Source organism: Calypte anna, chromosome Z, assembly GCF_003957555.1.
Source record: "Calypte anna isolate BGI_N300 chromosome Z, bCalAnn1_v1.p, whole genome shotgun sequence".
In the NCBI taxonomy this organism is placed as follows: Eukaryota; Metazoa; Chordata; class Aves; order Apodiformes; family Trochilidae; genus Calypte; species Calypte anna.
The window spans coordinates 56435366-56460845 of NC_044274.1; the positions used below are offsets into that span (position 1 = coordinate 56435366).

At 37.6% G+C, this 25480-nt stretch overlaps 1 protein-coding gene across 1 annotated transcript in view; it reads right to left on the reverse strand.

The window, feature by feature from the left end:
* The window catches only part of CSNK1G3 (casein kinase 1 gamma 3), a 70114-nt gene that overhangs the window by 12148 nt on the left and 32486 nt on the right, over positions 1–25480 (reverse strand). The window contains exons 7-13 of the mRNA XM_030467772.1: positions 17704–17852; positions 16148–16382; positions 7541–7626; positions 7251–7335; positions 3159–3307; positions 847–942; positions 284–385 (exon numbers count right to left, since the gene is read on the reverse strand). Coding sequence (XP_030323632.1) covers positions 284–385; positions 847–942; positions 3159–3307; positions 7251–7335; positions 7541–7626; positions 16148–16382; positions 17704–17852 — 902 coding nt within the window. The remainder of the gene's footprint in view (positions 1–283; positions 386–846; positions 943–3158; positions 3308–7250; positions 7336–7540; positions 7627–16147; positions 16383–17703; positions 17853–25480) is intronic.

The window sequence follows — 25480 nt, forward strand, 5'->3', positions numbered from 1 at the left end:
TTTGCTTGCACTAATCTGAGTATATACTCCCTCAATGAGAGAAAGAGCGTTATTGCTTTAGGTTTTCACTAAGAAACTTGTAGCAGAAAGTTGAAATAACAAAAGATAACCAGTTTTCTGCATCTGTTTTAACTTAAGATTGGCCATTGTGAAGTAGGGAATATTAGGAATAATCTGAGCATTACTGGAGAGGAAGCTTAATATGAAAACAGGAATCCTTACCTGCACTACAGAAAATTGTTATTACATAATTCAAAATTAAGTCATAAAGAGTAGAAAATACCTGTACTGAGCCACCATGTCTATCAGCTGCTAGATGAGCCCTCAGATGATGCATATTGGCCTGCTGTGAATCCCAAGCATCCCTATGATCTGTTGACTGTAACTTTAAATGCATAAGAATAAATGCAAAAGAAACAAAAATACCAAAGATAAACTACTTCTGCAGTAACTATATTTTTTTCAAAACACTGAAGCACTGCATATGAACTACTATACAGTTTGTACATCAACATTATCTGCATATTTATATATGCCTACACAAGTTTTCATGAAGAAGTGCAGTAGCTAAACCCACAAAATTCTTAGTAAGAAATGAAGTCCACTAACACAGCCCTCTAACTTAGCTCAGATAAATGGACACAGCTCTAAATTCCTATGATTGACATTGGTCATTATTCTGGCTATAAAATTAAAAAAATTTTAGGACACTAAGATCTTTAAGACCAGTGTAGATTTACATTAACAAGGGTTGATTTAAATCAGAGAAAAAAATCCTAGAGTCAATTTTGTTTTCGAGTTAGACAAAAACAAAGTAATGGTGATAATGTCACATGAGCAGCTTACCTGATTTTTGGATTGTTGCATTTTATCTCTGTGCTGATATGCTTCTCTGTTTGAAGACAGAGCAGGATCTGAATGTATTGAACCCACTGGAGCAGGCTACAAATATAAATAATATGTAGCAACTGGTAAAAAAAATAAGTTTAAGTCTTACCAAAATTTCCTCATTTGTAATGCAAACTAATCTTTAAACCTGACAGCCTCCCACAACTGATAATTATCAAATTAAAGCCTCACTAGATGTTTACTAACACCAAAAAGAAAAAAAGGCAAATCAAGACTTACACAATTTCATGAAGTAGAAATTCTGAATATTATAAGATAGTAATTTTCTGAAAGTCTTTAGGCTAAGATTTCCTGTGATTAGCAGGTACGTCATTCTGATGAAAGCCTGAAGAAAGGCCTGAAGTAATTTTTAATGCTAAACACTGAAAAAAAATTTAGCAATAAAATACTATAGTTCTTTCAAAATTAGACATGGAAATTCAGGTCAGGTATAATCCAAAATGGTTCCACATAAACACATAATTGTTCCACATAAACACATAATAATTGTTCCACAAACACATAATATCCTCCCCACTTACTAAAAAAAGGAGCAAGGAAGATCTGAGGTGCTGAAAAACTAATCTTTTCCCCTTTCTTTAAAGAATAAAACCCCAGCATTTTCTGGAACTTTAGCAGCACTGTGATGGAAACTGATACTCCACATCATATCTCATTACAACAATGCATATAAAGCATAGACAGTTTCTCATAATGATCTGATAAATATCAGAAATATAACTCAGATGCAGAGAAGTGATTGATCCACATGTTAAAAAAAAAACTGGGATCAAGACAGTGCTCAAAGAAAGAAAATACGTGCAATAATGATAATCAACTGGATTTTCTAACAGCTTGAACTCAAAATGCAGTCTGAATTCCTACTACCTTATTTTGTATTGAAAAGAGATTTACTTTGACAATATGTGTGAAGAGTTCAGACTCAACATGAAACACCTCAAGGCAAAAGATAATTCTGTTTTTGCAGTTAATGTGTTAGACATCTGAAAACAGCTTTGTAATAACAGCTGTTCACACCTGTAAGAGCACCCAGGAGATGCACATGCATGAAGTTCAACCAGGCCAAGTGCAAGGTTCTTCACCTAGGTTGAGACAATCCAAAGCACAAATACAGGTTGGGAGGAGAAGAGATTGAGGGCAGCCCTGAGGAGAAAGACTTGGGGGCTGGACCAGAATCATAGAATTGGCTGGGTTGGGAGGGACCTCAGAGATCATTGAGTCCAACTCTTGAACCACCATTGCGGTTGCTAGACCATGGCACTGAGTGCCACATCCAGTCTCTTTTTAAATAGCTCCAGGGACAGAGAATCCACTACTTCCCTGGGCAGCCCATTCCAATGCTGGATCACTCTCTCCGTAAAGAAATTCTTTCTAATATCTAACCTAAATTTCCCCTGGCACAACTTAAGACCATGCCCTCTTGTCTTGTTGAAAGTCGTCTGGGAAAAGACACCAACCCCCACCTGGCTACACCTTCCTTTCAGGTAGTTGTAGAGAGCGATGAGGTCTCCCCTGAGCCTCCTGTTCTCCAGGCTGAACAGCCCCAGCTCTCTCAGCCTCTCCTCATAGGGTCTGTGCTCGAGAAGCTTCATATGAGCCATTAATGTATGCTTGTACCCCAGAAAGCCAACCGGGTCCCAGGCTGTACCAAAAGAAGCATAGACAGCTGGTTGAGGGAGGTGATTCTCCCTCTCTACTCTGCTCTTGAGAGATCCCACTTGGAGTAATGTGTCCAGTTCTGGAGTCCCCAGCATAAGAAGGATAGAGCTCCTTGAGCCACAAAAATTATTAGAGGGTTGGAACACCTCCTCTATGAAGGTGACCTTATAGCAGCTTTCCAATACCGGAAGAGGGCCTAGAAGAAAGCTGGGGTAGGGACTTCAGCATGGTCATGTAGCAAGAGGATAAGAGAAAGCAGCTTAAAACTTGAAGAGCAGAGATTTCAGTTAGACAATAGGAAAAAATTTTCTGTGAGGGTAGCAAGATGCTGGAATAGGTTGTCCAGGGATGTTGTGTCTGCTCCCACCCTGGAAGTGTTCAAGGCCAGGCTGGATGGGGCCTTGAGCAACCTGGTCTAGTGATGGGTGTCCCTGACCATGGCAGAAGGGTTAGAAGAAGATGACCTTTGAAGTCCCTTCCAACCCAAGTCATTCTATGATTCTATGTATTCTGAAACTCAAGACTAATACTGGCTCAAAACTTAACACACAAAAAACCCAGCATGTTGCTAATAGCTTAATTGTACTCACCAGCTGTTTCCCAATCCAGTCATATTCATAATCAAATGTATAGCCTTTTCGATCAAGTAAGTCTGTGAAGAGCTTTCTTAAGTAGTCATAATCAGGCTTTTCAAAAAAATCTAGTCTTCTTACATAACGTAGGTACGTAGCCATTTCCTCTAAATAAAAAAGATAGGTACATGACTGTCACATCTCTTCTAATGCTACCCCTAACACATAGTTATTACATTTAAAAGCAACCTCTACTTCTCACCATAAAACTTGAACAGTTCTTCACTACAAATTTGGTGAATTACCAGAAGTTACTTAATAGTAATAATACTCTTCAAGATATACAGCCCTATTCTAAAGACATCCTAAGTGACCCTCACACTATTTTCCCTTTACATTACCTGTTGAGATCTTGCATTGAATCGTCCAATCATGGCGGACAGTGTGTCAAAGAATGGGGAGAAATGCCTCTAATTTTCAATATTTTGGCCAATTAGTAGTTCAAAGACAAGCCTATGGAAAGGTAAAGAAGTGGGTATATGAAAGTACAGGGTGGACTATGTCTCAAAGAACATCTGTTACTGGAATGCAGCCTTCCTTTAAGAGAGGATCAACATAAATTCTGAAGTGTGTAACTCTAATTGTCCTGACAAAAAACATTCAGTATAGGCTTTGTTGAGCTGTAACTGCAACAGGACTATGGAAGGCTGCAACAGTGCTGAATGCTTCAGACATCATGCTACATGAAGGTGTTGAGAAGTGGAAAATATCCTGAATACAAACACTGCAGAGAAGTACTAAGGTTACCTGAGCTCTTGTAGAATGACTTCTGAGCAGTGTCAGTTTAATATCGCTGTTTAAATACCATGTCAGCATACAAATGGAGATTCATTTAGGTAGATGTTACATGCAAATTATAAGATTCTCCCAGTAGTGGAGACCAGGGAGATTTCTGAAAGGGCCTGGACCTGTAAAGATAAAAGGAAAGAGCTTTCCTAGTCATTAAGGGGTATGAAGTACAGACTGCACTAGCAGCCAGAATCTTCTAGTCAGGACAAGAGCTCCAGCACAAACATTTTAGCAGGTGATTAGAGCACACAGAAGACCCATTCTTGATAATGGGTTTAAGCCGTGAAAGGTTTCTGAGACAACAGTTTTAAGGCACAAGCATCTTTATGAACAGAAGTCTACAAAGAATCCAAGGGCTGAATGAGAGGACCCATGAACATCTGAAGCCCAGGCTTCAAATGCCATTGACAAACTGCTCAGATATGTGGCTACATTTGCAGTAACACTTTCAGGAAAGTGAAATGAGAAGCATGTGGAAATACAACATTCTGAGTAAACAACAGATGGTGAGAAGAGAAATGTTAGCAAGTTTTCAAGAGACTAAAAACCTAACCATACTGAAACTTGGTTCATTCAGACTCCATCCATCCATACCTTCCTGTTACAGAAGGAAAAAAAAAAAAGAGGGGGGAAGATTACACTGCAGTAGTTTGGAATAGAGTACTGAGACAATTTCTCATAGTTTGATACAATCTGATAAAGATTTCATGAAACACCTGGCCAGGGACACACAGTCCAGGCAGACATAGCTCTTAAAATCTAATTTGTTTAGGAACCTTTGTAGTTCATGAAAGATTAGGAAACCATCTTATCGCAAGTGGTTCCTAGAAAAGCAAGCCAAAAGGACCTCAAGCCAAAAGACCACTCACATGGTCCCACGGTACAAGAGAATGCACATGACCAGCAAGTCAGAGGACTAATAGGTAGATGCCACCAAAACTCACTGATCCTATTAAGAGGTACAACAGTATTACTGCACAGTCTCTGATTCACACATAACACTAAGACTGAAAAATCTGACCTTTTCTGCTAAAAAAGGTTCTGTAAGAAAGAAGCCTATTTTCTGACAGAGGATGACTGAGAAGTGTAGAGTCAATGTTAAGACTGATCTATGCCAAGTTAAACTCCTTTAGAGATAGTGGGGTAGAAGCAGGGAGAAATGAAGGTTTGAGACCAGCCTGATAAACAGAAGTTGCAAGGCAGAATCACATTTGTGCTCTCAAGAATGCACCAGAGGACAATGATGCTGACACATCCCGAATTATTCAGTTCTGACAAAACCAGAGTATTAAACTCTATGTTTTAGGCAAGCAGATGGTGCAGTAGATAGAAGGAATTTATTGCCAGTTAAGTTCAGTTCAGCAGACAACCAAGATTTCACTACAACTGGCCAAGCAGATCAGTGCTTGAAGTAAGCAAAGAGAAATATTCACATATTGCTCTTTAACTGCACTTTCCCAATATAAACCAGAATCCAAATCATTCAAGACTTCAGAAGTAGGAAGGCTGGAACTCAGCTATTTAATGCAGCTTAATCTGTTACAACTGGATGACTCCAAAAAAGAAATACCACCACTCATGCATCTGAAGCCTGAAATTAAAATCCTTGCTCATATTTTCTACAGTGCCACAGAACAGGGGATAAAGTGTTTCACATGTGAACAAGAACGAAGTATTTTTCACTGGTAGTACAGAGTTCTCAACTTACGGAACATCAACCAGCTACTTTAGTGTGCACTCCAACTGAAAAGAATTGAAATTATCATGGATTAACTCCTCATTCTATCGTACATCCTAAGTGACAACCAGGACAGGAAAAGAGGAAATCCTCAGATTCTTGATGTGCAAAAATTTCCATATACAGTAATGTATTTATTATGTAAATGTGCATATGTATTATGAAAGAATTTTATCTTTTATGTCCTCCAATGTAAAATATATTTTCCCTTTTCTGCTTTCAGATCCAACTCTTTCAACAAATATACACTTAATTAATTTGGTGTATATCCAGAAATAGTGCTGTGGATATATAGAGCTACTCATGAATAATTATTTCTAGGATCTGCATCATCTACACTTTAACTAGATATATAAAGGACTGCAGCTACATAAAAATCAGCATTCAAGATGTGCATGAATTACTGGCTGCAAAAGATTGACATTCCCGAACAGGCTTTATTCCCTACATTTAAACTTCTGTCAATTCACCAAATTTATGCTCAGACATTTGGCCTAAGTTATGTAACATAAGTAACTTTCACTTGACTTTTTTTTCAATTGTTTTTATTGTTGTAGTTTGTTTGTTTAAGGTTTTTTTTAATGCAGAGAAGAAATTTGATAATGGACTAATTTTTAGTACACTGTTGGGAAGAACTTTAAAAAGCCACCTAGCACACTATCCTATCCCGTAACAAATCATACAACTCCAGCGAAGGAAGCTCCAGCTTCCCTTCCAATGGCAATACCCCTTCATGCTCATCCTTGTATTTGAAACACAAGAGCTCAAGCCTAAATTTCACTGGTTTGGATTACATCCATTAATTTGTTCTGCTGTGGATCTAACAAACTTAACTCCTTTGTATCTGCTTGTAAGTACAGGAGAATTTCCTTCCCTTGTAATTTTGACTAAACCAATCTTCATCTGCTCAGTCTTTGGTGTCTAGCAAATTCATCATATTAGAATTCTCACTTCTTTATGAGATAACCTTAAAATAGGATATATTTTCTTGAAGTACTACCCCCAATATGGAACATATTCAACTGAGGCTTTATAGACTCAGTAGAGTGAAACTCACAATTCATGTATCTTTCAGGCTACATTCTATTTATATAATTAAATTTAGTAAAGGATTTATTCTTAAAAAACAGCAGATTACACTGTTCACTTGCATTTTTTCTATGTAACCGAGAGTAATTACCTAAGGAATCATTCCATAAATGATAATTCTTAATATGGATGTAATCCTACCTTCATATACTATCTGGAATTTATTGAGATGTACCTTTTTTTTTTAAGGATTATTTGCAATATGTCATGGATATGATACCAGATTAAAGCTGAAATGGCTTGCAAAATTTTGTGTGAAGACAACATTAGCTTACTGCTGGATAATTCCAATATCAAAGGATAATTCTTTTGTTACCATAGTACATAACATATACTTTTTGAAGCATTAATTTATTTTTTAAATCAGATCTTAATTAACTATGCCAGCTTTATTTTCTAAAGCAATAAACATTTTTATTAACAGTAGACATTACCTGGGAAGTTTTCACATAGTACTTCTGTAGGGGTTGCTCGTTTTGTGTCTCCAATTTTCTGGTAACGTTCTTTTAATGTATCAGCCTGCAATACAGGAAATAAAACAAAACAAAAAAAACAAACAAAAAACAAAAATACACAATAAAACAAACAAACAAAAAAACCAAACAAAAGAACAAGCTTCTGAAGTTATACAGGTTACAGACAAACTTTCAAAAAGAAAAATATCATGTCAAGAAAAGCTGATGATGTGAAAATAAGAGAGATGAAGATATTTAAAAACCACTACCTTTAAACCTTGCCATGGAAGGCTTCCTCTGAGAAAATACATAAACATATGACCTAAAGCTTCCAAATCATCTCTTCTACTTTGCTCTGAAACAAAATTCAAATATTATTAGAACATTAAATCTGTATAATTTAACATCATATTTAACAGGTAAGATATAACTAGATATTAACTATATTTAACAAGTTACATCCCTAATTATGTAAAAAAAATTGGGAAGTATAAAGTAACTGAAATCAAGCTAAGTATATGGGTGGGCTTCTTATGCAGTATAGACTCCATCAGGAACACAGCTAAAACAAAAGTAAAAAAGCAGATGCACACTGCTGCTATATTTATCCCTAACAGCACTTTAAACAAATTATGCTGTTGAAAAAAATAATTATTTTTAAATACATTTTGACTCCTTACATTGTAATTGCATATTGTTATGTTTTTAGTTGTAAATTTAAAAGAATTTGAATTTAATTGACCTGATTTCTCTTCTATAAAATGAAAAATCTGGCATGGGGAAGGATTTTTTTGTTTGATTTTGTGGGAATGGTATTGTTATGTTGAGTCAGTTTGAGTTTAGAATAATTAAAAAATAGTACTCAAATATCCTCTCTCATGGACTGGATTCTTCAAGCTAAGCCTGGGAAACAGGAAATCCAAAGATCATATTGCTATTGTTGGAAGAAGGGTCTCTGAAAACTGGACAAAATAGCAGTGGACCACTGGAATGCAAAAGGATTTCAAGCATCAGCAGGAGGTTGGGCTGCTGATGCACACTGATCCTTGTTCATCACAGTTTAATGAGATGTTGTGCTGACTAAAAGATAATACAATTATAAGATGACAAACACATAATAACACTTTAGGGCACAAGGCCTCCTATCTCTCAAGGAGGTAACATGAAGTCAGCTAAGTTACCAAGAAACTAATACCTATTATTTAGTTCATAAGCTATAGACAAATTAATTATCATAATTCAAATACGTTGATTTGAACAAGAACTAGAACCTCACTCATCAGGCTATCTCCAGAAATAATTTTTTTAACACACATTGTAAAGTAGCCATACTAAAGGTCAAACTACAGACATGGAATCTTCAGTAAGAATCCATTATTAACACTGCATGCATCCACTCCAAAGAAAGCTTTACTGTTTGGAAGAATGCTGAGACAGTAGAAAAAAACTATTTATTTGGATCAGAACACAATTTTAGCTTTTAGATGATTACACAGTTTGACACACATACTCATTACTATAATCACAAAGTAGATGAAAAGTGACAATCACATATCCTGAACAGTCAATTTATAAAGTTTAGCAAAAACTTTACTAAAGTTATTTAGTAACTTTTAGTTAGGCCTTACTAAAAATTATATGATTCAATACAATAATATCTTTTGAGGAAAAGAACAGCATCCCATCGTGAACAAAATCACAAATCCTGAAGTTTGTGAGTCTGGCTGATAAAAATCAAATTATATGCCAATATTATCATAAGCATATATTGTAAGCCATACTGTTAAGAAAAAAGTGGACTTCATAGAAAAATGTCCTGTTTTCACTTATAACTTTAAGGAAAAAAAGATTTATTTAGCTCATTTTGGATTAGAAGCATTGTTTCATACACTTACAAACTTATAAAGTTATCTTACACAGCAAAAGGTATTTATCTATGGCATCTACACCACTGCCCCTGAGGTACACTGATAGTTCAGTGCGAGCAATTCTGGAAAAGAGTTCAGTTCAGCACCACTTCCTCAGTGAAAACTGCCAGAACTCCTGGAGTGCCATTGCCACAAAGTACAACATCTAACTGCAGAAAACATTTTTTTTTTTTAGTTTCTGGAAAAAGTCCAAGCTTTAGGCTAATGTATATTTAGGTCCAAATATTTGTTATTCTTATTAGAAGAAAGGTGTTAAAATTGATCCAATGTACAATATTTTTTTTGCTAGTATAGATTACAAAAAAAGTCTGGCCCTTATAAAGCTTATTGAAACTCAAAAACACATGAGAACTCTAATAACAGAGTAGATCTATGGTAACTGTAAAGGGGGGGGGGTGTGGTAGGAGGTTTTGTTTGAAGATATGTACTGCTTAAAGAAATTTACTTCATTTAACCTTCCAATCAGCATTAAATATCCGAGTTGTTTCATCCCCAAGAGTCTCTGGCATTAATTGCAAGCTAACTAACCTGTACCTCTTCAATAATTAAGACCTACAAAAAACAAGACCAATACAACCTAGGATATTGGCTGCTCCGCAGAGACTATTACAGGCAGCCATATTACAACATTTTCAAATTCACATGACTATACTTTCTGTTGCCAAATAACTTAGACATGAACTCAGTATGCTGCTTTTCTGCACATGCTCTAGTGGGATGCTGTAGGGTTTTATGTTGGGTTTGGGGGGGTACGGGAATGGGTAGGGGGTGCTTGAGTTTGGGCGGACAGTTAGAGATGGTGATCTTAGAAGGTCTTTTCCAACCATGACAATTCTGTCATTCTGTGATTTATGGAAATCAAGAAAAAAACTACCAATTTAGATTTCCAGAAAATTAGGAAAACTGTAGGACTTTTTACAGATACACATTTTTGTCTTCCATAGCTCCCTAACAAAATCTACATTCTCTTAGATCCCTCCCTCCCTTTGTGGAAATGGAAGGGGACTGAGAAAGAAGCATGGAATAATTTTATCCCCCAAAGAAACCACTTTATAGAAGCAAGGCCACCAGCTATGTGCTGGTAAGAGCTGCAGAATATTTTTATTTCCTTCAAATAGCTATGTGAATAAAGCCAAGTCATTTTCACATAGACAAAATACCTTCTACTCAAGGTATCAAATATCAAATTCCAGCATGGCACAAAACTACCAGAAACTCTTTGATCAAATATATGTTTCTAGAAAAAAAATCATTGAAATAAATGGCATTGTGATATTCAAAACCTCTATTTATACCTCAAAAGAGTGGGCCTTAGTAATTTTTTAAAGTTTTGACTATAAACATATGCAAACACTTAAAGTCTTTCTATTTACTGTGCACTTGTAATGACAGTTTTGAACACTATGGATCCTCAAATGTACATCTGATCAAAGGACAACATTCTCTCACTCATACATACTAAAGTAGAACAAGTTACAGTTCAAATAAATGCATACTTGAAATCAAACTACAAGAGATCATGAACCTGACAGTCTCTTTTTAGTGACCATACACTCATTTTTTACAAGGGTCACCTGACACCTGAGATAGTCAAGAAGCTAACACATGTATTATCTATCAGACAATTTTGCTATCAGAAAATTTCAGTTGCTAGGAAAACTACCTACAGTTTTCCCTTTAACTGACCTAAACATTTCTCTAAATACTAGTATTTCCAGTGCTGTATGTATCCCATATGCCACTCTGTCTGAAACCAAAGGGACAACAGAGCTTCAGTGTTCCACAGATCCCACTGCAAGAATTAAATAAATGCTTCATTTGTAGACGGGAATCACAGTACACACAGAAAAAATAAACTTTGGAAAAAGGAGAGGCTATGAGAGACTCCCACTCACACTGTTCAGTGTTTTTTTAGACCTAATAGATCAGGGCAAACATTGCTCTGTCATCAAAAAATGCCTACAAAAAAATCAGGTCAAGAAGAATCACTGCTCTGAGTTTGAACTGGAGTTGAAATATGAGGTTGACCTCTTTTGCTTATATCAGAAACACCGCCATGAAGACTTCAGAAAGGCATTCTAAACCTTTCCCATCTACATTTAAGAATTCTTTAAATATTTTCAAATCTCCTGTGAGATTAAGACTTACAACAGTGGACTGAGACATACTACAGAAGAGCATTTGCTTTGTCAAGCTACTTGGCCAGAGGAGCCAATATATATCTATCCTCTCCTCTTCATGGCTTTGAAACAGGCTCAGGGGTAGAGAACTACCCATGATACACAAATAAAAATGGCAGAACTTCCACACGTTACCCAAGTATTAGACAAATGTAAACCCCTCCAGCCAGAGATCAAGATTCTACTCAAAGAGCAGAAAAGTCTCCCTTGAAGGAGAAAGTGTCATTTACTATGTTCCTGTGTTAATATCAAACATATCATTTCCTCAAAATTCAGCTATGTTCTTCATCTAATTACCATATTTACAATTTGGATTATTTTCTTTAATGATATGGGAGGATCTCTTCTTTAAGGACTAAAAAAGCTTATTTGAATTTAAAATTAATTGTACCACTTTAAGTTGACACAAACTTAGTATACTAAGCCTGAAAAATAAAGTTAATGCCTCCTTGAGCAACTTTTAAAACAAAAATTATGTCTTGGAACCTCTGTATGGAAAGCAAGGCTATTTAAATACTTAAGTCAAAATTCAAAACTTACAGACAAAAGAGTCAAGGAGTAGAAGGGTCTGTGAACTTTGTTCATAAATTGCTTATTTGAAACAAGGATGCTTCCAGAATTTTTTTTATAGTATCAGAAAAGAAAGTATGTATGAATTATAACAAAACAAAAAAAATTACCTTTAAATTACCAAGAATCAATTTGCCTGCAAAAGGAAGACATTTCTCACCTGTTTCATTTTATCTGTTCATCCACATGATAATTACACTTTGTACATCTTTATGTACAATAGCTTTAGTCTTAAACAAAGAAAACTGAGTAACTGTTTCACAGCTGCTTTGTTACATGTAAACCAACCTCCTAAGCTTAGGCCAAAGAAGCTGAATTGTAGGATGCTCAAAGAGCTGAGTCAAAATTGCTTTTCATAAGACATGGTTACACTACAGATAGTGTGGGGTTTTGACAACCAACAGTGCTGAAATTTAGTCATTCCTGATGCAAGTACAAGGAATTACACCAGAGCTTCATATAGTTAGCAAAACCTACCTTAGATGTCTTCTACTTAATTTAGTTCTATGCTTTCTACAGAAGCAATTCCAGAAAGAGAAGACAGGCAGAAGAGCCCAGTCTCTTACTTTTAAAAAGGGAAGGATCCTATTTTATCTTACTTCAGGATATAATGAGATTTTAAAAGCAACTTAAAAGACTGCCTCCAAAATGAGATAAGACATTAGATAGCACTTCTTTTATTACCCTAAAAAATATGCAGTGTGTAATTATGTAAAAAGTTATTTAACTTTATATTTTATTTATTTATTATTTATTTTATTTAAATTTAGATGTACAGTACCCAAGTAAAACTTATCAAGTGACTTATCAAGTTAGCGAGGCAGTTAGCGCAGGCAGAGCAAGCAGGAGGAGCACAGCCAGCAATGGTTTCAAAAAAAGCAAAAGTTGTTGCTGTTGAGATGAAGGGTGTGTCCACACAGATGGAACCCCTTAAGAGGAACACGAAGATGGCTGTAGCTATCCAGGCCTCTGGCTGCACAGAGTGTTTAAGCCTGGTGTTAGCACCTGAGGACAGAGAATGGGATCTGTGTGCAATGCCACTTGCTATGCATGGTGGCAGAGCTCAAAGAGGAGGTGGAGAGACTAAGAAGTATTAGGGACAGTGAAATGGAAATTGATTGGAGTCACACCCTTTCAGCCTCAAAAGAAATCCAGAAGGAGACAGTGAAGCCCTGCCCCTCCAGCCATCAGGCAGTTGATGCAAACCAGGGGGATGAGGGGGGAATGGAAACAGGTCCGTCGACAGAGAGGTAAAAGAATCCCATCCCAACCCCCACCACCTCCCCTTGTGCCCTTAGAGAACAGATATGAGGCCCTGGACTCAGAAAATCAGGCAGAGAACAGACAAGATGAAGATCTGCCCGGAAGGTCTCCTGCTCGCCCCCTGTCTACCAGATGGGTTACAACTACAGCTACAAAGAAGAAAAGAAGGGTAATTGTAGTTGGTGACTCCCTTCTGAGGGGAACTGAGGGCCCTATATATCGACCGGACCCATTCCACTGGGAGGTCTTATGCCTCCAGGTGACAGATATTAGTAGGAGACTCCCTCAGCTAATCCAACCCTCAGATTATTATCCACTGTTAATAGTCCAGGCTGGCAGTGATGACATCAATGGAAGAAGTACCAGAGTGATTAAAAAGGACTTCAAGGCCCTGGGTCGATTAGTTCATGGGACAGGAGCACAGGTGATGTTCGCCTCACTGCCTGCAGTAGAGGAGACGAACGAGGAGAGGAGCAGGAAAACCTACCTCATCAATAGGTGGCTAAGGGATTGGTGCCACCGGAGGAACTTTGGGTTTTTTGACTATAGGCCAAATTTCAGCATAACAGGTGGGCTGCATCTATCTAACAGGGGAAAAAGGACTCTAGCCCGTAAGTTGGCAGGGCTGATAAGGAGGGCTTTAAACTAGGTTTGAAGGGGGAAGGGATTGAAACCGGGCTCTCCAGAAAGGAGCCCAAGGGTGGACAGCCCAGGTTAAGAGCCAAATCAGCAGCCCAGCTGAAGTGCATGTACACCAATGCACGCAGCATGAGCAACAAACAGGAGGAGCTGGAAGCCACTGTGCAGCAGGAAAGCTATGACGTAGTTGCTATCACAGAAACATGGTGGGATGACTCCCATGACTGGAGTGCTGCCATGGATGGCTACAGGCTCTTCAGAAGGGACAGGCAGGGCAGGAGACATGGAGGGGTAGCCCATGTTAGACAGTCTCTACTCTGTCACAATTGAAGTCAGTAATAATAAGGTGGAGTGCCTGTGGGTCAGAATCAGGGGGAAGGCAAGCAAGGCTGATATCCTGGTGGGAGTCTGTTACAGACCACCCAATCAGGAGGATGAGGGTGATGAATTATTCTACAAGTAGTTGGCAGATGTTTCAAAATCATCATCCCTTGTTCTCGTGGGTGACTTTAACCTGCCGGACATCTGCTAGGAACTCCACATAGCAGAGCGGAGGCAGTCTAGGAGATTCCTAGAGTGTATAGAAGATAATTTCCTGCTCCAGCTGGTAAATGAGCCTACCAGGGATGGAGCCCTGCTTGACCTTCTTTTCAGAAACAGAGAGAGGCTGGAGAGAGATGTAGTGGTCAGTGGACGTCTGGGACTCAGCGATCATGAAATAATAAAGTTTTCAATACTCAGGGATACAAGGAGGGTCATCAATAAAACCTCTACATTGGACTTCTGGAGGGCAGATTTTGGCCTATTCAGAAGACTAGTCCAGAGTATACCCTGAGAAACAGCCCTTGAAAACAAAGGGGTCCAGGAGGGATGGATGTACTTCAAGGAGCAAATTTTGAAAGCACAGGAGCAGGCTGTCCCAGTGTGCCGAAAGGCAAGCTGGTGTGGAAGACGACCAGTCTGGCTGAATAGGGAGACTTTGAAAGAAATTAGGGTTAAGAAGAGGGCCTACCAATTATGGAAAACTACTCAGGAGGAATTTAGGAATATAGTTGGGTCACGTAGAAAGAAAATTTGAGAGACAAAGGCACAACTTGAACTGAATCTCGCCACCTCTGAAGGATAACAAAAAGTCCTTCTACAGATACATCAATGGCAAAAGAAGGGGCAAGGAAAACATCCATTCTTTACTGGACATGGGCAGGAATATAGTTGTCCAAGATGGAGAAAAGGCTGAGGTATTTAACACCTTCTTTGCCTCAGTTTTCAACAGTAAGACAGGTTATCCTGACGACAGCTGGCTTCTGGAGCTTATAAAAGGTGACACGAATCTAAACATCCCCCCTGTAATCCAAAAGGAAGCAGTCAGTGATCTATTGAACTGCTTGGATCCCCACAAGTCTACAGGACCAGATGGGATCCACCCAAGGGTGATGAGAGAGCTGGCAGAAGAGCTCGCCAAGCCTCTATCATCTACCAACTGTCCTGGCTCAGGACTGGATGATTGGAAGTTGGCGAATGTCACACCAATCCACAAAAAGGGCCAGAAGGAGAACCTGGGAAACTACAGGCCCGTCAGCCTGACCTCAGTGCCTGGCAGGGTTATGGAACAGATCATCCTCAGTGTAATCACACAGCACCTGCAGGATGGGCAAGACCTGCAGACCCAGCCAGCACAGGGTTAGGATAAAATACCTTTTTACTATCTGAAAAATGTGAATGGTTTCATATTTGCTATATTAACATGAAGTAGTTTTGCACCTTAAGTATTGTGCAATATTTTAAATGACCAGTTGAAATAGTAGCCCAATTAGTTATTACAATGCAATGATATGCATTGTAATATGCAATTTCAAAGGTCTAAAACCTCTTTTCACTAGTAAGCCTCTAAATAAATGGAATAAGCAAAGACTGCTTTGAGTGCTTATGCACATTTTTTCAGCTAAATATATTCAACTCAATAATAAATTAGCTCTCTATATAAGCTGTCATTTCTTTAGGTCATCAAAACATCATAACATATAGCTACTCTGACAAAGTCTCATTAACAGGATAAACATTAAAAAAAAGAGAACCAGCATCAAATAAAAGCTACTTTTATTCCGCAACATGGCGCATTTTAAAAGGATCAAAATACTTGCAAGGCAGCTTTGAAAACTGTTCTTACAATCTGTTTGCTTCAGTATCTTTAATTACAACTTGTAATTGCATCTAAAATTACAACTTGAAAAATAATATTATTTCAAATGAATGACAGCTGTCGCAGTCTTGTTTCTGCTTAACTTAAAAAACTTACCTTTTCCTAAATGTGTATTTATACTCATGTATCTAGCTGTTCCTGTAAGGCTCTTGTGTTCTCGATATGGTATGTGCTTCTTAGTTTCTGGATCTACATACTCCTTTGCCAACCCAAAATCTATAATATGAATAATTTGCTGTGTTTTATTTCCAGGTCGTCCTATTAAGAAGTTCTCAGGTTTTACATCTCTGTATATCAAGTTCTTGGAATGGACATATTCCATACGAGAAATCTTTAACAAAAGGAAAAAAGGACAGAAAGTTTAGTTTCAAATTTAGTTTAGTTGCCACATTAAATTGTGGTAGAGGATAAACATCTTAAACTGACTTTATATTCAGAGGAAATCATTCCTTCTACTCTTAAAAACCAAAGGGCTACTGATCTTAACAAGGTATCTCCCAGTTAAAGTCAATGAAAATTTTATACATCCTCTAAGAAGATATGCCACAACAAGTATTAGAAGCTTTCACACTGGACATTAGGCATGAATCAGTATATAACAGAAGCTATCTTATTTAAGAACAGCTGGCACCAAGTACATTTTGTACATTAAAACTATAACCAGAAAATATGTCACCAAGTACTGAGAAGCAAAATCCCCTGTAGATGCATTACATATTAAAGGTATAAACAAGGGAAGCACAGAAAGTTCAACACCATACTTTTAACCTCCATTCTAGCTGGGTCACTTTCTATCAAAATTTACATATTCAAAAAGTAACATCAAGTGTTAAATAAGAATGATCTTTGATATGTGATGATTTGACATCTTTTAAAATTAACTCTGTCATTTTGTCTGTAAACAAGCTGAACACAGCTATTTGTCTATAGCGGCAGGCCTGTTACCCAACTACAGTTGTTTTTTGAACAGCTATTTTTAACACTTCATGGGAAAAAATATCAATATCTTTTCAGAACAGTGGATGTTCAATCTCTAATATTTTGTAATGACTTATTTAAAGCGCATTTTAAAAAGCTTAACACACAAAGGCTTAATGCTCACTTGCTCTCTTCTCACTTCCACCCACCATCAAATGGGAAACAAATCAGAAAATCTTCTTAAAAAGAGAAAAATTCTCCACTGAATAATTTTGGGCTACTTTAGTACTCCTGAAAAAGTTGAGGGGATTTTTGGTTTGCTTTGATTTGATTGCTTTCTTTCCAAGAATGCCCAGGAAAAAAAGTCATGGTATTTGGGAGTCCTATCATCCGACAGATTTCAAGGGTTATTTTTTTAATGCCTTCTTTTTCACTAAGTGTGTCAAACTAACATTCGTGAATAAAAGTTGTGGTTATAGGAACGACATATATATGTATATATATATATATATATAATGTTCCTGCTAAAGATTCTTGCAAAACTAAAGCAGAATCATTGGAAGTAAAATATGAAAATTTTCCTGCTAAAACTGCATCACAGGCTCTTCAGAATCCTCCAGTATCAACTTAAAACAAAGGAAATGCAAATCTTTTAAGTGAAATAAGCATTTAATCCATTGAAGACTGACTTAGTTTTTGTAAGGAACACTCAAATTAACTTCTATTCTACTTACCAACTGTATGGCTATCATAAGAACGGTTTTAAGAGAAAATGTCCTACCACACAAGTCAAATAAATCTTCCAGACTAGGTCCAAGTAGTTCTAGCACCATAGCATTATATTTGCCACATGGGCCAAAATAGTAAACCTGAGGTATTCCATCTGTAAAAAGAAGATGCAAATTAAGGAAGGGTAAGGGGAATGAGTAAGTACTGAACATATTAATAGAATTCCTATCTGATATCAAATTGATCTGAAGTTACAAACACATTATTCAAACAACCCAACAACAAAACCTCATTAAAACTACAGGCAAGACATAACAGGAGTAACCAAGGTAGCACCTATTTCATTAAATTTTTTATGAATATTATATGTTTGCCTTGTGAAAGCCTTAGAACTTTTTATACAAAAATCAGAACCTACCTGTTAAGTAAATTGAAAGTATGATGAGTAGCTCAAATAAGCTCCTTTTCAAAAAAATAGGCATTTAAATTAAACTTTTAAAATTAAAGCTAGATAGCCTACATGACAAAGCCACTTTATTACTATCTACCCAATATTTTATATGTAACATAGAACACATTATTTTTCCTAAATGTGATTTAGTCCATTAAAATCCAAGCACAGTGGAAGTTTGATTTTGGTTTTTTTTCATCAAAATGTACAGTAGAGTGAGCCTTACTAGTTCAAACCATATGAAGGCCAGAAACATTTTTATAATGTCATTGTAAGAATAGATTACAAAAGGGAATTTTTAGCAGAGTCAGTGGAAACCTTTGATATTCACCCTGATTTCCAAAGTATCACAGCAGACATCACTCTTCATTTCCTAACCTCTTACAAAAACTGGTCTATAAAGAACGTATCAAATTCTATTCTTACTGTCAAATCATTAAAATTACTTAGAATAAAAAAAATCTTTGAATAAAATACGATTTCACATTTAAATTTTTAGATTTTGGGAGGCGGGTTGACAGTTAGAAGTGGTGATCCAAGGTCTTGTCCAGTCATGACAATTCTCTGACACTAAAAATTACACTACTAAAGCTTAGTTGTTTTTTGGGGAGTTGGTTTTTTGTTGTTGTTGTTTTTTTGGTTGTTTATTGTTTTTTCTTTACTTAGAAAATAACTGAAGTAAAAATTAAGTTCAGAACAAAATATACATGATTTCCAAACAAAATATATGGGAACAAAAATATCCTGCTGTATGTTCAGGTAACAATCTCTTATATACTCTTCATACATCTACACAGGAGCCCTCACTCAGCCAGATGGTTGTATCACATATGGTACGCACAGGAGAAGTCCTGGAAGACAAGTGGGAATGCGGAAATGATGACAGTAGAACACTTCATTTGCTCACTTTTGGCTTACTGCAGTTTACGTGTGCCCATTTAAGTTGATTTATGGATAATACTGTCTGGTTTTCACTAAATTACAGAAAATGGCCAAGCAGCTTAAAACAATTCATATGAAGAAACAATGCATTAAACATAACATTGCTAATGTGAGCACAAGCAAACAAGAAAACCGAAGCTGACGCTTCTACTCCTTCTATGAGCTTACTTTCACAAAGAATTTCTAGAAAAGCTAACTACAGGAGTCCATCACCTTGTGTTTATCAGATCAAGAAAACTGCATTAAGTATTCTATTTAAATTATCACATTGTGATAGAAACTGTGCCTCATTAAAATATCAAAAACATTAGAATATCAAACAAGGGGCATACATCCTTCAGTCAGACATTTTTTCTACTACTGGATACACTGATATACCTCCAGTATTTTCCCATAAGACATAATTCTCTCTATATTCAGAGAGTAGAAGGACAAGTTGTGTTTTCTTCTGTTGCCAGTTTCTTAGCACTGAGTAATGAGCTACTGAATAGAACCATCTCTGTCATCTGTCAAGACTAGTTTATCATTTAAATGCTTTACTCTGCCATGTTTAGGTACATGAAATCCAGAACATTTTTAAAGCTGACAGGTCTTACTTCCTCTAAAACGAAGTCAAGATTGAAACATAATAAAGGAAGTATCATTGGTTGATTACATTGGTATTTGCTAAACATCTTTAAGAAAAATCAAGAAGTTACTGCTATGACAGTTACTGCTCATGACAGGTATGCACACTGGTAACTTTTTCAAGTACTTCAGCATCAAAGCTCATTTAAGTCTAAGGCTACACACTGTTTACTACAATTATGTAACATAACCTACACCATGGTGTTAAGCACAATGTGTCTTAAATACCTCCAGCGATGGTAACCCAACCACTCCCTGAGCAGCCTGTTCCAGTGCCTGAAAAAACATTCAATAAAAAAATTTTCACCAATACTCAATTCAAACCTCCCCAAGCTGTCACAACCTGGGGCCATTTCCTTTTGCTCTACCACTTGCTACTTGGGAGAAGAGACCAACACCCACCTTGCTACAGCCTCCGGTCAGGTATTTGTACAACGTGGTAAGGTCTTCCCTCAGTCTCTTTTCCTCCAGGCCAAACAACCCCAGATCCCTTTGCCACTGCTCGTAAGACTTGTGCTCTAGACCCTTCACCAGCTCCATTTCTCTTTTTTGGACATTCAGAACCTCAATGACCTTCTTGTAGTGAGAAGCCCAAAACCGAACACAGGATTTGAGGTGCAGTCTCACCAGTGCTGAGTACAGGAGCATGATCACTTCCCAAGTCCTGATGGCCATACTATTCCTGATACAAGCCAGGATGATGTTGGCCTTCTTAGAGACCTGGGCAAACTGCTGGCTCATATTCAGACAGCTCCTGGGTCCTTCTCCTCTGAGAAGCTCTTCAGCCACTCTTCCCCAATCCTGTAGTATTGCATAGGGTGTTGTGACCCAAGCACAGGACCTGCTGAACCTCATATAATGGGCCTCAGCCCATTGGTCCATCCTGTCCAGATCCCTCTGCAGTCTTCATACTCTTAAGCAGATCAACACTCTCACTCAGGTTGGTGTCATCGGCAAACTTGCTGAGGCTGCAACTCAATCCCCTCATCCATATCACCAACAAAGATATTAAACAGAACTAGCCCTGATACTGAGCCTTGGGGAACATGACTTGTGACAGAATGCAAGCTAGATTTAACTCCATTCACCATAACTCTTCAAGTCCAGCCAGCCATTTTTTTTAACCCAGCAAAGCATATACTCATCTAAGCCATGAACAGCCATTTTATGCAGGAGAATGTTGTGAGAAGCACTGCTGAAAGCTTCATTAAACTTCAGAAAAATAACATGAACATCTTTTTTCCCTTGTCTACTAAGTCACCAGTCACCTTGTCATAACACAAGATCAGGTTAGTCAAGCAGAATCCACCTTTCATGGCGGGGGCTGACTGGGCCCTACCACCAGGTTCTCCTGCATGTGACATGTGAGGGCTCCTTTGTAACCCTTCCCAGCACCAAGGTCAGGCTGATAGGAATGTAGTTTCATGGATACACCTTCTGAGCCTTACTCTAGATAGGAATCACATTTCCTACTCTCTAGATCACTGAGATCTGCCAAGTTGGCAAAGACTGCAGGTAAATGATGGGAAGTGGCTTAGTGACCACTTGAGCCAGCTCCTTAATTATCTTCGGGTGGATCCCATCACAGAATAATTGGGTTGTGGGTGATGTGGGTGAAGGCAGTCTCAGGAAGGTGTCTATGCAATGGGGACAATCACCCAATCATAGAATAATTTGTGATTGTCTTGCCAAATTCAATATTTTTCCAGAATATCTTTCTAGGAAGGATAGGCAAGGAAGGAGAGACAGTAGAGCAGCTCCGTATTTTAAGGAGTGTTTTTACCATTTGGAGCTTGGTGATCGTGATAAAATAGATTATATACTCTTCCTCCTTCAAATCTAGTTTTAAGCTCTATCAATGAGCCCTCCCATTTCCTGTCCCAAAATCTGTTTACCCTTTTGGGTCAGGTGTACACACCTGCCAACAGCACACCTGCTGTTAAAATGACCCACGTTTCCAGACATAAGGAAGAGTGATGTAAAAGTGGAATTTTTTCTTAAAAATTGATCTAAGTATAACTATTTATGTCATTAAACCAGAATTAGGCATGTATTTTTATTCTAAACCTTATAAATAGAATATACATTTATCCAACATTTACACTGTCCTGTGAACAATCCACAGCTCCTTCACACGCACAGCTATTATAGTTTATCCAAAAAACACTGACTCCTCTCTTCTATACCTGTATGATGCCCTATTAAAAAATCAATACAATTTTTTGCAGACTGCTGGGCTTCTTATGATCAGTCAATATTGTTCCTCAGGAACATCAATACATTCAGCTCTAAATTTTAATTGAATTTATACAGCTGCTATTCTTACTTGATCTCTTTCACTTATTATAGGGAAAAAATACTTTAAATATAAATTGAGGAAATTCTGTACACATCCTTGAGATCCACACTAGAAATGACTGGAATAAAACAAGAAAAACTCCCCACAACATTTTTTTAGTTTTTGTTGGACTGTACCTAAAAAAAACACATTTGTATATTATCATTGCTCATTAATTAAGCTTAATGTTATTCACATTAATCATTGAGCAACTCAGCCTTCCTGTTAAAGCATGGCAGCAACAATAGAACTCAAAACTGAGTTACCTATTTGCCCAATCAACTCACAAAACAACAGCAGTTATCAGTACACAGATTAATACTGCACATGAAGAAATACATCTTCAATCAAGAAATTCATTGATTGAATTTAAGTGTTTTTACAATAAACATTTAAACCTAGAGCAAGACTAAGTTCCTCTGAGCTGTACTTTTACTATTTAAGAGATTAAAAACCACTTTGACTGTTTAAATAATAACCCAAATGAAACTAGAACAAATGTAATAAAGGATGACAGCATGACTAAATAAAGTCAGTTTTCAGGTTAAGAGCAAATTCTCAGCTACCTAAGAGTATAGGTCAAACCAAGGTTCAAGTGAACATGTTAAAAAACAGACAAACAAGCAAAAAAACCCACCAAACCACACACAACAAAACCAACAACAACAAAAAACCCCAGAAAAATAACAAACCCCCCCTCCAAAAAAAACCCCAAAAACCCAAAACAACAAAAAATCCCCATTGTGCATTTATACTGAATGACTGCTATCAATTCATTTAGGCAGGTTATGTCAAAGACACATAGGTAAAGAATGATTTATTAGCTCCTATGTACAACTAAGAAAGCCTACCCTTAAATTATTTTCGACTTTGTAGTTCACAGGTATACATTTTGTCTTCAACTTTCATACTACAATTGCTACAAACAATAAAGCCCTCCTTCTAGAAATGAGGTCACATTCTAAAATCTGAAGCTTCAGTTAATTATTTTTCCTTTAATTAAGGATTGGGAACAGTCACAGAATGTTCAGGTTAGAAAGGGCATTGAAGATAGTTCCAACCCCCCTACCATGGGCAGAGGGACATCCCAGTAGACCAGGTTACTCAAATTCCCATCCAACCTGGCCTTGGACACTTTCCAGGGAGAGAGCATTCATATCTTCTTTGGGCAACTCAATACCAGTTTCTCACCACCCTCACACCAATCAATTACTTCCTAATCTATTTCTCCCTACTGCTGTTTGAAAACATTACCTGTTGTCCTGTCACTACACACCCTTGTAAGAAGTCCCTCCCTCAGCTTTCCTGTAAGCTCTTTCAAGTACTGAAAGGCTGCTATAAGGTCTTCCTGAAGCCTTCTCTTCTCCAGGTTTAACAACCCCAACTCTCTCAGCCTATATTCATAGGAAATTGTGCTCCAGCACTGTGATCATCTTTGTGGCCCTCCTATGGACTCACTCCAGCAGCTGCATGTCCTTCTTGTGCTGGGGACTCCAGAACTTGACACTGGACTCCAGGGGTCTCACCAGAGCAGAGGAGAGCCGAGAAGAGAAGAGCAGAGGGGGAGAATCACCTCCCTCAACCTGCTAGCCATGCTGCTACATATGACTGGCTTTCTGGGCTGCAAGCAAACATTGCCAGCTTATGTTGAGCTTCTCAACAACCAGCATTCCCAAGTCCTTCTCAAAACTATTCTCAATCCATTCTCTGCCCAGCTTGTGTTTGTGATGGGAATTGCCCTGACCCATGTGCAGCACTTGGCCTTGTTAAACTTTGCATGGGACCACCTCTCAAGCCTTAAGAGGCTTAAGGGGGATCTTAATAATCCCTCTGGATGGTCTCTCTTCCCTCCATTCAACCACACTGCAGAGCTTGGTGTCATCAGCAAACTTGCTGCGGGTGCACTCATTCAACTGTCCATGTTGCCAACAAAGATCTCAAATAGTTTCTGTCCCAGTACTGGCCACTGCAGCAAAGTCTGCAAATGTGGTGCTTTAGAGACTTAGAAGCCAGAAAGCTCCAGATAACTGGAACTGCTAGTACAGTGAGTAATTACCAGAGAAACTCCTGTCTGCTCACAATTACTACTTCAAATTTCTTCCAGAAACTATAGTTACTTTATACCTCCTACCATGGACTCTTCTTCCATGTCCTCCAGTTTACACACTCTGACAGATATACAACTGCCCACAAAGTAATGCTGCCTACATGGACAGATCTGGCAAGAGATCTTTAGTATCTCCTCTTTTCATAGGGAACTTCCTATATACATATAATTTATACATTTACATGGCTGCTTTTTATATTTATCACTCAGTACATAAACTTTCTACCACTATGTTTTCCAGCTGTTCACATGACACAAGTTCTTAAATCTACATATGACAGCAAACACAGATGTCACAATAACTAAGTACAACCAAATGCCTCAGATTACCTGAGGACAAAGCCTGTATAATTCTATAGCTTTTTTCTAAAAGAATATTAGGCTGGGTAAATTCTTAGGCTTGAGGGACCAACTCCTGCAGAGATGGAAAAAAAGGAGTATGGCAGAAAGACAAGGAATCACTGTTTTTTTTTTAACTTCTAAGACAATGGTAGCACAAGTAATAATTTCTTCATGATGGGTATTTCCAACAAGACCCATTATAATGAGTCTTAAATGGAATGCCTGAGAAAGTCACACAAGACTCAAAAACACATTACAAGGAGCTTACACCTCCTAATGAAGGCTTTTACTTTGAAAAGTAGATTACTTTGAGACCAGAGAAAGTCTACATAAGGCTCTTCCTGAACAATGAAGATGGCTAGTAACTCAGCTTTATCTTCTTGTTTTCATCCTAAAGGTCTCCTCAACTCCATGCAAAAAACAGAGGTCATTCTCCAATACAGCAATAGAGAAAGTGATAAAGTTAATACACCAAACAAATACAGTTACAAGTACAGATTGATAGTTGAAGTAAAGCAGACTAACTAACTTGCATTCTTACATTAAACACAGTCCCTCAAACTTACTTGGAAAACAAAAATGTAAACAAAGTAAGATTTTGCTAAGATTTTTTCCCCAAGAAATATTCCCATAAGGGTTCCTATCTTTGAAAAGCATTGCCTATTTTCTGCAATCTGAACTAGTAATTAATTTTGTTCTTATCTCCACTACACAGCTACCTTGCAGTTCTAGATCATAACCCCTTGGTTTTCATAGTTGGGTACTATTCCTGATGTGTGGGTGGCTGTATCTCATTAATAGATTAAGATCTCTGCTTTCCCCTTACTAGCTATTTCACAATGCTAATTATGTACAACTACTTACAAAAAAATACACACAATAGAATCACAGAGTCTTAGAATGGTTTGGGCTGGAAGCAACCTGAAAGTTTATCTAGTTCCAACCCACCCTTTATGGGCAGGGACACTTCCCACA